Raw genomic sequence first — 12,698 nt, 5'->3', positions numbered from 1 at the left:
TTTGACAAATAAATAAAAATAAAATATATCCAGATGAAGAAAACTTCCAAAAAATGTGAGAAAATCACGAAAAACTAAGCAATAATAATTGTTTTCGATACAATCGTTTAATATCGATTGTTTTTTGCTACCCTATAAAGAGGTGCGTGCATCCATGTACAATCCAGTAGACATTCAATCGACTTTCCCAAGGAGAAGGCAGTTATTTATAGGGGTCGTCCCATATTGACGGACAAACGTGACAACAATCAAAGTAGGCAAAACAATCCTGTCGTGAGCATCATTTAAAAGCAATTTTCCTGGAAAAAGGAGTGATTTTGTGATAGAACGGGGTGCAGGAGTGTGTGCATTGGGCCCGGGAGTTGCGAGTGGTGTGCTTTTGTGCCATTCTTGGTGAACGCATCGTGTGTTTTGGGTGCAGGTTGAATGATGGCTGAGAATGACAAAGATTCAAGATGGTACTTCACGGCAGAACAACTCCAGAACTCACCGAGCCGAAAATGTGGCATAGATGCGGACAAGGAGCTGGTCTATCGGCAGCAGACGGCCTATCTCATCCAGGAAATGGGGCAACTGCTTAGAGTGTGAGTATTTCCCTGCAAAATTGGAAGGGCATGGCAGACATTTATTTTGACAGCGCCAATATTGTTTTGCGTGCATAAATAAATACGCACAAAAATCCCCTTTTCACTGCGAAAAACTTTGGGAATGTACGCTAAACCCTCAAAGGGGGACCCCAAGAAATGTTTGCAATAGTCAAAAGGTCGCGAGGGGGGATTTTCTGGGCAGTGGAAAAGTGAAAATTTGTGCGTAGTATAGGCAATGCTTCCATGCTGTCTGGGGAAGGTTGTCCGGAAGTTTTTCTTTCTTATCTTTTTTGATATAATTTTTTTTTCTCTCCTCTGCAGCTCTCAACTGTGCATAAATACAGCAATTGTGTACATGCATCGATTCTATGCATTTCACTCCTTCACACACTTCAATCGTCACGGAATAGCCGCAGCAAGCCTCTTTCTGGCAGCAAAGGTGAGCTCCTTTTCCAGCCAAAAGTGTGTGACATTCCCAGAAGTATTTAAATAAAAAAAAATGCCTCCGGGAATGTTTTGTTTCTAGGTGGAGGAGCAACCACGAAAGCTGGAACATGTAATTCGTGTGTACTACTCCTGCCTAACACCATCGGCTGAGCCACCGGATACCACGAAGGAGGCATTCTCGGAGCAAGCCCAGGATTTGGTATTCAATGAGAATGTTCTTCTGCAGACATTGGGATTTGACGTAGCCATCGATCATCCCCACACGCACGTCGTCAAGACTTGCCATCTTGTGAAAGGTGAGACACGCGGCTTCTGAGACACGCAGCGCCAGCGAGGAGACAATGTTTGTGTGCCCCAAATTAAATTGAAATTTCCACAAAATGACTCATCCTCATCAAAAGCCCCCTTCAAGGGTGAAATTTTTGCTTAATAAGAGCGCGCTCGGAAACATTGTCTCCAAACTGGCCATTCTATGTTGTTCTGTGGAATTTTACAGGGATTCTCAGCAACATTCTCTTTTCCAGCATGCAAAGATCTAGCCCAGACATCCTACTTCATGGCCTCCAACAGGTGAGTCATTAAGAACTATTTTTCCCCCCTCAAGGAAGGATAATCTCTTTCTTACCTGAAGAACATTCATTATCATTTTTTAAATCTCCGCATATACAAAAGTAATCTTTCTGGGCGTCTGGTGTCTGTCTAAAACTACCTATTCAAAGTCATAACTTTCGATTTTTATTAATGCATAATGAGAAAAAGAAGTGTCTGCTGACTCCATGGTGGGGAAAGTGACCCAAAAAATTTAATAAAATCAAAAATGTACGAGCATCAAAATTCATTTTATTTACTACAAGATTATTAAAAAAAAAATTAAATGAAAGAAAAAATGTTAAGTTTTCTTTTCAAAATGGTTTTTCCACGAAAAACATTAGGAACTTTATTGAAATTTAGGGAATTTATAACTTAAAATCATGTTTAGTAATTTATTTTAGATCAACAGGGAGTTGAAATTGTTAAAGTGAAGAAAATCATCCTTAAAAAGCATTTTCATAGATTAAATTTAAATATTCAGTTATTGAGGAGTTAAATTGCCTTTTAATGAGGCTAAGTTTTACTATTTATTAGATCCCTATTTATTTTCTAATTTAAAACTATAAAATAAAATCAAAAGAAGCATTATTAGAATATAATTATTTTTCAAATCTTTATCAATCCAGAGCCTTTAAATTATCTAATAATTGAGATTTAATTATGGTTTTGGGGTCATTTCTGTCAAAAATCTTTTCTATTCCATGAAGAATATTATAAGATTTTGATAGTTTTTTCTATATTCGGATTAGAAAAGTAAAAAAGTTTCCCCAAAAATTTAAGGTTACAAGAAAATCAGCAATATCAGCTAAAGAAAAAAATTAACAAAATCAAGCCCATAACTTATTTAGATTTTTTAACAAACAAAAAAATCATTTAAAATTATAAGGAAGTTTAATAATTATAAAGACTAGTCGCCTTTTTCAAAATCCCCTGTTTGAGTAGCTAAAGTCTGGAAAAACTTCATCCGGACTAGAAAATAATCTAGTCTGAGAAAATTTTATAGAATTTATCAATTTTCTATTTGATTTTTTCTGATTTTTTGAATGATTTTCACGATTTTTATCAAAAGTCCTTTAAAATCTGAGAAATTCATATTTTATTAACCTTGAAATTAGAGTATTGAGAACTCAATAAATGATTTAAAATGACGTTAAGGTTGAAAAAGGAAAAGACAGCCTAGTGTAGCGCCCGACTCACTATCCAGCGAATATTAACCTAGCACATAGAGTGAGTACCCTTAGATTGGCGGTAACTGTAACGGCTGCCCTTCCCTCGGCAACGGCTTCTGCGTCTAGGTTACAAACCCTCAAATAGGTGAGAGAGAATACGAGAATCCTCAAGAGAACGTAGGAGAGCACTGAGAGAGTAATTATATGAGAGTGGTAAAGAGGGATAATGAGAGAGAGTCAGTCGGAGCTCAGCCTTGTGCGGGTATGGCTGCGCAGTGAAAGTGCTGTTAGATTAGTTGAGGACTACGAGGGTGGAGGTTACTGGGGGATTTGACCAAAGCCCTGTGGCGCCCCCTATTCAGGGCGCCACACTAGTATTTTTTTATTTTTATTGAAAGCTTTGCTTTATTTCATTTAATTTTCTTGTCAATTTGCTATTCTTTGAAGCAAAAAAAAAAATAAAGAAAAAATCATAAAAAATCCTTTATTTAATAAAAGAATCTCATAATTAGTCAATCTTTCCCTAAACTTTTAAACATAAAATCCTAAAATCTATTTAAAGTTAGTTTGCATTGAAGTTCCACCAATTTAATGAATTTTGGCGTGAAGTTTATCCAATTAAATTGCAAAGAGATAGAAAAACTCAAAAAAGCGTTACAAACAAATCGACAAATAAACTAACATCCCATTTTTCTTGGGAATATCCTTCTCTTCTCAATTTTCTTTGTAGTCTGCACTTAACAACAATGTGTCTTCAATACAAACCAACTGTTGTGGCGTGCTTCTGCATCCATTTGGCATGTCAGTGGTCCAATTGGGCGATCCCAAACTCTTCAGAGGGTTTGCCGTGGTTCCACTATGTGGATAAGACTGTTACGGTGGAGCTCCTAACGCAGCTAACGGAGGAATTTATCCAAATCTACGATAAGAGCCCATCGCGCCTCAAGAGTAAGTTGAATTCCATCAAGACACTCGCTCAGGGGGCAAAAGTCGGCGAAGGATCATCGCAGGAGCGCTCAAATCATCATAGAGCCTCCTCATCGATGGGGCATTCGCACCATCATAAGGTGGATCCGAATAACCCCAAAGGGATGCCGTCGTCGTCGTCGTCGCGTCAGCAACAGCAGCACTTTCAGCAGATGCACCATCAGAGTGGGAAATCACGTGAACGTCCAAATGTGCCGCCGACACAGGCTGATGGGGGCCACGGGGGGATGAAGGGGAATATGGTGGGAACGGCCAAGGGGGCTGCTGCCATTCAGGGGAGTTCTGGACACACACGTGGCCTACCGCCGCCAAGAGATGCCTTCGGGAGGGAGTCGAGTAAGAGTCGACCATCCTTCCAGCAGCACCATCCTTCGGGATTTCCGCAGCACAAACCACCGCCGGATTTCCGGGAGCAGCAGCAGCAGCAGAAGAAGGATCTCTTTGCGTCTTCCACACAGCAGTCCAAGAGTGGTGGTGGTGGTGGGCAGTACCAGCAATCATCCAATTACTTCAGTGAACCTCCCACAAGGAGTGGTGGTTCCAATACATCTCAGGGCATGAGGTTTGTTGCAACTTTTGTCTTTTCTTTTTGAAATGTTTTATTGATTTTTTTAACTTTGTAGGTACAGCCAAAATTCCCATAAACACGAAGGTGGTCCACCACCGGTGTTTGGACCGAAAAATCCAGGAGGAAGTGGACATGTTGATGTTTCACAGCAAAATAATGAAAGTAGTAGTGATATAGTTCCGCCCACGTCTCCGAGACATCCCCAAAAATCCATCTTTAGCCCCGATCAACCGGAAAAGGTGGATGTGATGAAGAAATCCGCCGTGCCATCGTTACCAAGGTATGACGATCGCCGTATGGATGTGAAGAAGGATAAACGACCTGATATGTCGGCATCGGGTGGAGGTAGTGGTAGTAGTAGTAGTAGTAGTCATCCGAGTAAATCCAATCAAGTACTTCATCCACCACCACAATCACTGAATAATCCACCGGGAATGGAGAAGAAGGTGGCAAGTGTGAAGCCACAGATGAAGCATCCGCCACCACCACCATTCGGGGGGCCACCATATAAGATTTCTAGCAATGTTAAGCGCACCTTTGACGACATGACGCGTCATGAGGAGAGTGGGATTGATTTCCGGGAGGCAAAAATGCGTCGTTCAGAGGCTGAAAATGAATCACGTGCACGTGCTGGGAAGATGGATTCAATGGGTGGTGGGAATCCCCTGCATCTCGGTGGGAGTTTCAATGCTTTCGATACGGCATTCGATCAGCCCAAGAGTAGCAGCAGTAGCAGTGGGGGGCACAAGATATTCCCACCATCGTTGGCAAATAGTATCGAAACAAATCCCGATTTAGTGAGTTGTCTGCTAAAGGAGAGTCTCTCTGAGAATAAATGGTCAATGGGTGGTGGTACGGAGAAGCAGCAGCAGCAGCAACCACCTGCAGCTGGAACAGGGCAAGATATGATGGCGCATGTGGTACAGCCACCACCTGCAGTGCAGCAGATTGATGGGAAGAACCCAACGTCGTCAGGCGGTATGATGCCGTCGAATGTGCTGCAACCACCACAACAGGGTGTTCCGGTGAAGAGTGAAGTGGGGGCTGAGGCGCAGGAGCACCATAAGAATCGATCGGAGAAGAAGAAGAAGAAGGACAAGCACAAACACAAAGAGAAGGATAAGACGAAGGATCGTGAGGAGAGGAAGAAGCACAAGAAGGACAAGGAGAGGGATAAGGGGGAGCAGCAGCGTGGCAATGATGATCACCACAAGAATCCGGTAACGTTGAAAATAATGCTGCCACGGGAGAAGGGTCCAACGGATGGTGGTGGAGCAGCAGCAACCGATGGGGGATTCAAGATAAAAATTCCCAAAGAACGCCTACGGCCGGAGATTAATGCGGGTGGGCATGGGATGCATGATGATCGTATGGCGGGAACGCAGCCATCGTCGCTGGATCATCTTCTGCTGGATAAGCCATCGTCGTCGCTCAAGATAAAGATCTCCAAAGATAAAATTGAGAATTTCTCCGATGATCCAATGTACTTGACGGCCTATCCAGGAGCACCAGGTGGTGGTGGAGCTGCCAGGAAGAAGGATAAGGACAAGGAGAAGATCCTGAAGTACACCATGTAGGTTAAAGATCATAAAGGAAGCTTCCCCCCTGCAGCTCGTGGCGTAGCAGTAGAATAATAAAAAAAAAACAAACAAAAAGTTAATGTTTGGAATTTTTAGAAAGTGAGAGAGAGAGAGAAGGAAAGAAGCAGGGAGAGATTGTTGTTGAATTTAAATTTTACTATTACCTCTCATTTCTTTACAAACAAACAAACAAAAAAACAACCCTTAGCTTTTAAGAGACGAAAAAATGAGGGAATGCTAAAAGAAAAAAGAAGGAAGTTGATTGAAATTATTCAATAAGCAGAGAGAGGATTTTGGACGTAATCCATTTGCGATATTATCGTGAAAATATGTAAAATAATATTTAGAGAAAACATTTAAAAAAACAAAACTTCGGGGATGCTTTCATGATTTTATTTTGGGACACCCCCAACCCCGAAAATATTATGAAGTGATGGAGAAAGAAATAATAAATTGTTGGGAATGTTTGCAAAGAAAAATGATGATTTTCTTGCAAATAAGCCAAAAGAAATCAACCACAAAATGACTATTCTCCTTTTTGATTCTAAAGGAAAAACAAATCTTCCCCAATCCCGAAAGGAATGAGAGGGATGCGCCGTGGAAGAGAAAGGATATTTGATGAGATTCAGATTAAAGAAAAAAAATTGCAAAATGTTTCCTCGAGAGTATATACATAGAAATCTACTATCGACATTTTAGCTGAATTTGTAAATAGAAGCAAAGAAAAGCATTAAATAAACACAACTTTTTCTCATACCTAAAAAATCATCTTTTTTTTATTGATTTCCGAAAGGAGTTTATTCATTTTTGTTGTCTGTATAATTTTTCACACGGAAGAGACGGTGGAATGGCCAAAGCCGCCAAAGCGTTTTCTTTATGAATTTATCCGGATCTTTTGATGCTTCTGCGCGTCTTTATTGGTCAAATTGTGCTTCTGCACCTCAACAAAATGCCCAAATATAGTGATCATGAAGTTTTCAGCGTAGGGAGATTTCCTGATTATAACTATTTTGAGTATTTTGATTAATTTTCTTTTAACGGCTTAACTATCCCGCTGCGTGGTCAAATAATGTCCTAGAAGATCAAGCAATTTAACTTTTCGTAAATAGTCAGAATAAATTCATTTCAGACTATTACAGGAAGAATTTATCAAAAAGAGGATGATTTTTCAACGTTAGTAAAGAAATGTCAAACAAATGTTAACTCAAACGTCAAGTTTTTAAAAAATACAACGGCAGAATAAACGTTAGATATTAGGCAATGTTTATTGCAGTCAAACGTTCAAAAATGAATATCAGATATTAAAAAAAAAACGTCAAACATGGGAAAACAAATGTCAAACGTTTGAATCGCACGATTAAATCGTCAAAAGCTGCTTATTTCAATAAAAAAAATCTCGGCTTTTGAGTCCTTTATCCATTCTTTATGCTTTTAAAAAAAATTGTTTTCTAATAAAAACACCCTTTTGAATAGATTTCTTGGTACAGCCTTGCAGACGCTTATGCTTCAGGCTTTAAAACGGGAAATGAGGTACAATGGAGGCGTGGTTTTGCATTAAAAAAAATTCTTTTTCTTATTTTTTGAATATTTTTCTTAATGTTAGTTTTTAAATTTTTTTTTGATATTGGGCCTTATTCAGCGACCAAGAAACCCTTGAAATTCGCTTGAAATCTTGAAATTTCAGTACAAAATTTAAAGATTTCAAGGGTTTCTTGGTCGCTGAATTAGGCCCATTGTTTAATCTTTTATACAAAATTCCTTAGTTTATTCAATTTGATAGCATTGACACAATCAAAAGTGAATAGACTCCTTTTGAATTTTTAATCCCCAAAAGAATTGAATTCCTTCTTATCAACGAAAATAATAAAACATTAAATTAAATTCAAAAAATTATTTATTCGGCATTTTTTATTCTGAATTTCTTGTATTTTAAATAATTAGAAGAAAAAAATTAATATAAGCAATAAAGTTCTTATTAGCATTCTTAGGCTTCTTTGTAGGTGACAAAGAGACTAAGTTGCCTCAAGTCACTGTCACTGAGGAGAAGATCCCCAAAGTATGGTGAGAAAGTGTTGGAGATGCGATAGAGACTCCTCCGGGAAGCACTCTTCAGTGCCAAGAAGTTCCGATCAATTCGACGTTCGCCCAGCATTAGATTCCCAATTTTGTCTAGAACACCTTTAAGCTGGAGGAAGGTCCGAATGATGTCTGTTAGATCCGTTTGAACAACGCCGAATTTGTCCTCTTCAATAGATTTCTCCGTGAGAGCTGCAATTGCCTGGATAATCCAAATAATCCTCTGGGAGTGCTTGAGATGGAAGAAAACCTCCTCAAAGGGTGTCTCACTGAAGAGGAAATGTATTCCTGGGTAGGTCATCAGATACCTCTTCCCGCTGGCAATGTAGTCAGAGAGCATCTTCCGGAAGTCTTGGAGTGTGTAGAATTTCGCCGAAGTTGTGGAATCAGGTGGTGTTGGGAAGATGTCCTGTGGGTAGTTTCCTCGTCGAATTCTGAGTCCTTCTGTGTACTGTGTCCAGAGAATTTTATCAGCCATTTCCGTTGCCGTGGGACGCACAAAGGCAACTCTTGCGGGTAGAATTGGTGCTCGTTGGCATCCCTCGAGGGATTTTGTGAGTTTCTGCGTGAATTCCGTGATGAGTTGGAGGGATTGCGACACAATGGCTTTCCAGTTGTTGGGATGCCCACCGGGGATTGAGAGAGTAAAGATATCCCTTCGTCGAGCTACATCACCTCCATTGGCCACCACAAAGAGATCCTGACAGGCGAGATCTTGAATAACAGGCACCTTGTGGCACGCCAAGGCTTCAGCTAAAGTGATTTCCTGCTCATTTGAGCTGCCAATAATCCGGACAATGGGAAATGCCCGATATTCCGTGAGGAAGACATGAAAGAATCGCGTAATGAGGAACATATTGCTGAGAATCTGTGACGAGACAATCCACACGAAGATAAGGAGTTTCCAGTCCAGCAGGAAGGCAAAGAGATTCCCAAAAAGTGACTCTCCACCGTGATTGAGACTAAAAACACCCCCAATTGTCCATCGGAGCACCAAACTTCCCATCCAGTAGCTAAAGATAAAGCTTGCTGTGGAGAAGATTGTCATTGTGAGGGATTTACAGAAGATCCCCGAGAGGTTCGATGTGATCTGATAGTATTTCCCCTGCTGGGCAATTGGGAAAAGGACAGCATTGCTGGATTTGATCTCCTTGACAAAGTAGTAGCAGCCCGTGTAGAATCCACTCAAGAGCATAAAAATGTACTTGTCGTTGTAGCACCAGTCCCCATTGCATCCCCTCACGATGGAATTGTAGCCATCCGGAAGGAATTTCGTGTAGAGCCACGCCGTGAGGAAACCAACAATTCCATGGGCACCCAAGTAAGCCACCATACGCCCATTTGAGCGGTACATGCTGAATCTATTGTGAAAGTATCGGGGTTCAGTGGCCAAATGCCGCGCCATTAGCATCCCATAGATGCCCACGGAGCCAATGAGGGGGATGATACAGAGCCAGGTGTAGAACGAGAAGATCTTTCCTATGCTCCCCGTAATCCATGCCACAGGGTGCACGATGCTAAAGTTGACGAATAGCAGGAAGATGCCGAGCATGATGAATTGAGAGCCCGTACTGCACGCTATGGCCAGGAAAAATCTCTCAGCACAAATTTTCCGGCACTCAACCTCCTGTGCTGCTATCATTTTTGAGGTTATGCCGGGAGCTCAACTATTTTCAACGAAAAATTAAAGGTAAAATTGAATGATTACTATCTTAATTTATTCCTGGGAAGCCAATTGAGTGATTAGTGAGTAAGAAATATTAATAATTACCTGATTTTAGAGGAAAATGCAAAAAGGCGGCACAATGGTAAACAAGGAGTATTATCCAAAATTACTTATCCAAGTTATCCATAACGGAAAAAGCTTCGAGTTTTTGAACTTTTTGAAAGTTTTTTTTGAATGAGAAAATGTTTTATGATCTTTGTAATTGTTGACAAATTATTTATAACATTTATAAAGATAAAAAATTCTTTAAATTGAGAATTATGAAAAGAAATAAATTGAGAGAAAGAAGAGAAAAGATTTTTTACTATTCAATACCACGTACCGAAAACATAAGAGAAACGATTTGGGTTCAAATCACATGCCAGCTGGGTTTGTTTGTTTACCTTTGTTGGAGGGAAAATTTTTCTCCTTCCCCACGGAAATTCTCAGCAAATCAGCAATTATTTAAAAGTCTCAAAAAAATATTCAGCAAAAAAATCTAGAAAAGAAAATTTTCTTTCAAAATAATCAAAGAAAATTTGTAAGTACAAGAATTTCTCACTCGTGGCAGAAAACATAACCTAATTTTTACTTCCAGGATTTTGCAATTGTAAAAAATGAGCACTTTGGAGGCTAATTTTGGTTCGCAGAATGATGATCCAGAACTGGATGACTTGGAGCAGCAACTTTTGCAGATTTGTGAAGATGGTGAAGCTGCGGAACCCAAACCCAGCTGTTCCCGGACATTTGATTTCCTTTCGGAGGAGCAACCCTTGGATCCGGAGAAGGAGAAGTTAAAGGAGAAATTGGCAGCAACAGAAGCAATATTTGGGAATGATTCAGACTCATCAGATGACGAGGAAGTGAAGAATTTCCTGGAGAGGAAGTACAATGAATATGGGCGGGAAATTAATATGAGCTTAAAGAGGAAGGAGGAAGAGCGAAAAAATCGAGCTGTGGAGCTGGAGGTGAAGAGAAGTGTTGAAGGAAATGATAGATTGCGTATCTCTCATGTGCGTGCATCAGCTGCCGTCCCTGCCGTGGTGAAAAATGAAGTAAAACTGAATCTTCCGGGAGTTCCGAAATTGCAACTGTGCGCGCCTGTCCTAGGACAAGTCGGCACAGTAGTGTGGAAAAGTACGGCACAAATTATTTATAGGGAAAAACATCATAACCTCATTCTTCTTCTTACCCTGGCAACTGACGCAACAATACGCCATACTGTGAATTCTTAATTTTTATCATTTTTCTTGCCTTTAAACTTATTATTTGTGAAATTCATCATTCCTGTTCGAGAATTAAATTAGTTTTGAAGTGAAATATACTGAAATTCTCATCATTTGTGGACCACCTTAGCAGCAAAGGGAGGATTTGCATCGCTCAAAGAAAGGGAATCAGAGTCATTCAAGGTCACCCGCCATTCCGGTCAATTCGCGCCGGAGGTGCCTTTAATGCTCCCTCTGATTCTCTTCCGCAGGTGTGTAAAGCTCAAGAAGGAAGGCAAGGAGGTGAATTATCATTGAAGTTACTAATCTCTTTTGTGTACATCTTCTCAAAGGTGCGTACAAAACATATTGAGGTTGAGAGCCAGGGGACACTCCGTCACCATAGTGTCACTAATGTTTTTATCATCTCCCTCAAAGGTAACTTCATCTACATAAAATTCTGGTCAATTCGCGCCGGAGGTGCCTTTAATGCTCCCTCTGATTCTCTTCCGCAGGTGTGTAAAGCTCAAGAAGGAAGGCAAGGAGGTGAATTATCATTGAAGTTACTAATCTCTTTTGTGTACATCTTCTCAAAGGTGCGTACAAAACATATTGAGGTTGAGAGCCAGGGGACACTCCGTCACCATAGTGTCACTAATGTTTTTATCATCTCCCTCAAAGGTAACTTCATCTACATAAAATTCTGGTCCTTCGCACGTCAACAAGAATCAGCGCACTCAATTGGGAAGCCACCAGCAGCTTCTATTCTCAAGGGCATCGTGCATTCTATCCTCCACGCCTCCAACGGCTTAAAGAAAATCTGCGCAGGATTGAATCACTTGCTATTCGACCTCGACTGTTGCGAATTGATACACACAATACCTGTCAACTTGGTTCTACCGTCGTCACCCTGACCTGACTTGTAGCAAGATGGCAGAAATCAAACTCAGCGCATTCCGTGTACAGCGAGGTATTCACAAGCGTACTCTCACGAGACTGGAGAAGAAGGTCTCTGAGACTGACACAATCACACATCGTTTAGCAGCTTCCTGGCTCACTGAGATCCAATCAACATTGGATAAATTCATGCCAATTCAGATCGAGATCGAGGTTCTTGCACAACAAGACCCTGATCTATGCAAACTCGAAGAAGATGAGGGCGACGCTTTTCAAGATCGCTGTATGGAACTACGTCTCAAGCTTGAGGACATCCTTGGAGAACACCAACAGAGCTCGAGAAATCACAATGACACTTCCAAGGACAACATGCTCCCGGAAGTACTGCAAAATCAAACCAATCTCCTACAGCATATTGTGAAGCTTCAAACAGAAGGCCCATCATCATCATCACTCTCAGCTCGCACAAAACTCCCACAGTTGAATCTTCCGACCTTCAACGGTCAATACACAGAATGGATGCGTTTCAGGGACGCATTTCACAGCACCATCCACTCAAATCCTGATCTGAGACCGAATCAAAAGATGCAGTATTTGAAAATGGCGCTCACAGGCAGCGCAGCTGAAGACATCAGCCATGTTCAAATTTCCGACGACAACTATGAGCCCACATGGCAGCGACTCACAAAGCGATACGAAAAGAAAGTGCATCTTATCAACGCCTTCATTGATCAATTCATGGCTCAGTCGAAACAGAAAGTAGACACCGTGGATGATCTCCTACAAGCAAACAGGAAATACCGCCAAATCTTCGACAGCATGAAGGCATTGGGGGATGATTGTCTGAAGCTAGATGTGTGGCTAATCTATCTTATGAAGCAGAACA

The 12,698-nt window shown here is 40.8% G+C and overlaps 2 protein-coding genes and 1 long non-coding RNA gene across 4 annotated transcripts; 2 read left to right on the top strand and 1 right to left on the bottom strand.

The window, feature by feature from the left end:
- Positions 1–210: 210 nt before the first annotated feature.
- On the top strand, positions 211–6,694 carry LOC129791460 (cyclin-T). 2 transcript variants are annotated; one of them, XM_055829652.1, is made up of 6 exons: positions 211–584; positions 909–1,026; positions 1,114–1,330; positions 1,559–1,604; positions 3,525–4,343; positions 4,405–6,694. In XM_055829652.1, exons 1-6 carry the CDS (start codon positions 427–429, stop codon positions 5,924–5,926), a joined length of 2,880 nt encoding a protein of 959 aa, XP_055685627.1. In that variant the 5' UTR covers positions 211–426; the 3' UTR covers positions 5,927–6,694. The 2 variants fall into 2 exon arrangements, with proteins under 2 accessions (XP_055685627.1, XP_055685626.1); XM_055829651.1 differs by having other exon boundaries at positions 1,541–1,604.
- Positions 6,695–7,805: 1,111 nt separating this feature from the next.
- On the bottom strand, positions 7,806–9,893 carry LOC129788332 (nucleoporin Ndc1-like). Its single transcript, XM_055824298.1, has 2 exons — positions 9,777–9,893; positions 7,806–9,672 (listed from the first exon to the last, which is right to left on the bottom strand). Exon 2 carries the CDS (start codon positions 9,645–9,647, stop codon positions 7,914–7,916), a length of 1,734 nt encoding a protein of 577 aa, XP_055680273.1. The 5' UTR covers positions 9,648–9,672; positions 9,777–9,893; the 3' UTR covers positions 7,806–7,913.
- Positions 9,894–10,805: 912 nt separating this feature from the next.
- On the top strand, positions 10,806–11,551 carry LOC129788330 (uncharacterized). Its single transcript, XR_008750358.1, has 3 exons — positions 10,806–11,187; positions 11,269–11,353; positions 11,431–11,551. It is a non-coding gene; the product is annotated as an uncharacterized LOC129788330 (long non-coding RNA).
- Positions 11,552–12,698: the final 1,147 nt, after the last annotated feature.

Source organism: Lutzomyia longipalpis, chromosome 2 (assembly GCF_024334085.1).
Source record: "Lutzomyia longipalpis isolate SR_M1_2022 chromosome 2, ASM2433408v1".
Taxonomy (NCBI): Eukaryota; Metazoa; Arthropoda; class Insecta; order Diptera; family Psychodidae; genus Lutzomyia; species Lutzomyia longipalpis.
This window is presented reverse-complemented; position numbering and strand designations above follow the sequence as displayed.